The 1449-nt window shown below is 47.9% G+C and overlaps 1 protein-coding gene across 1 annotated transcript; it reads left to right on the top strand.

Annotated features, from left to right (window-relative positions):
* Positions 1-69: 69 nt before the first annotated feature.
* On the top strand, positions 70-1234 carry LOC106536169 (sterile alpha motif domain-containing protein 5-like). Its single transcript, XM_014033369.1, has one exon. It carries the CDS (start codon positions 591-593, stop codon positions 1149-1151), a length of 561 nt encoding a protein of 186 aa, XP_013888823.1. The 5' UTR covers positions 70-590; the 3' UTR covers positions 1152-1234.
* The last annotated feature ends 215 nt before the right edge of the window (positions 1235-1449 follow it).

Here is a 1449-nt window from a genome sequence, read left to right as displayed (position 1 = left end):
AGAGAGAGAGAGAGAGAGAGAGAGAGAGAGAGAGAGAGAGAGAGAGAGAGAGAGAGAGAGAGAGAGAGACTGGTTTCAGTATTTTTAAATGTGACATTAGGGGGGCGTGGTCGGCGGAGCAGCGTGTTGGTTCTTGGCTGCTCTTCCACAGGGAAGTGATGAGCCGGCTGGATGAACGGGAGCAGCCGCGGGTTTCTGGWGCGTTTTAAAGCAGCTGGCCTTATTTGGATGTATTATTATTTTTTTATTTTTGTTTGTTTGTTTTGTCCAGAGGAGCTAAAGAGACCGGTAAAGCCGCTCTTTTGAAGGACATCTGACATTTTTACGCAGCAGAAAACCTGCTTCGTTTCGACATCTCGCCTTGTGTTTGTTCACCTGGACCGCGTCCGGAGAAAGTTTTCACCTGGATTTCTGAGGATTTCTAAAGAAACCCGGGCCATGGTGGCCGAGCTTTTCACGTGGATTAACCAGAAATTGTTTAATCCAGATGTGACAATCTGAGGATGAAAACGGGAAAGTAGTTCAGCTTTGAGTTTTGATTTTTAAACTCCTGACTTGGAGCCGATTTTGGCACCTATAAATAAAAAACCATGACAAGCAACGGACCTGTCATCGTCTACGAGTGGCTGAAGACCCTCCAGCTCTCCCAGTACGTCGAGTCTTTCGTGGATAATGGATACGACGACCTGGAGGTCTGTAAACAAATCGGAGACCCCGACCTGGACGCCATCGGCGTCTACATCCCGCAGCACCGCCAGAGGGTCCACGACGCGGTCAGGCGGCTGCGGGAGGAGGCCAAAGAGACGGCCAGCGGGCTGTACTTCACCCTGGAGCCGGTGCCGGCCGCGGCCGAGCCCTGCGCGGGTCACGTGGTGGAGTTCGAGTCCAAGCTGCGGGGCTCCAAGTCCTGGACCGAGCCCACCGGCGAGCGCGTCGGGCGGAACGGSGGCTACGTGGGCGCGCAGCGGAACCTGACGCTGGGCAACAGGAGGGAGCTGGTCCTGTTCCCCAAACTCAAACTGAAGATTATCATCCGGGATAAACTCATCCGAGACGGGATTAACCTGGCCAAGCAGCCCTACTCCAACAAGGTGACASCAAACATCACAATCATGTCACAAGTAACACAAACTTCACTTTACTCTTCCTAAAATATACTTTTATTAAATTTGGCTACTTGCAAATAAACGTTTTTTTTATTTATTATTTATAAATTAAAAGCCCAGCTGTCCTCAAAATCACCTGCCACATTTCATGTGCAATTTATGTTAAAAAACAGATCATTTAAGGTTGTTTTAGTCAAATGTATGAAATCTCCTGCATATCTAGCTTAGTTTATTAGCAATAAGACACTCACAGCTACTTCTATACCAAATTGTAGCCCAATATCTGTAAAAACTAACAAATTATAGCTATTTTTGTATTGGGTAAGCTTGATTAGCTGAGGTG

Source organism: Austrofundulus limnaeus, unplaced genomic scaffold, assembly GCF_001266775.1.
Source record: "Austrofundulus limnaeus strain Quisiro unplaced genomic scaffold, Austrofundulus_limnaeus-1.0 Scaffold1714, whole genome shotgun sequence".
NCBI lineage: Eukaryota > Metazoa > Chordata > Actinopteri > Cyprinodontiformes > Rivulidae > Austrofundulus > Austrofundulus limnaeus.
This window is presented reverse-complemented; position numbering and strand designations above follow the sequence as displayed.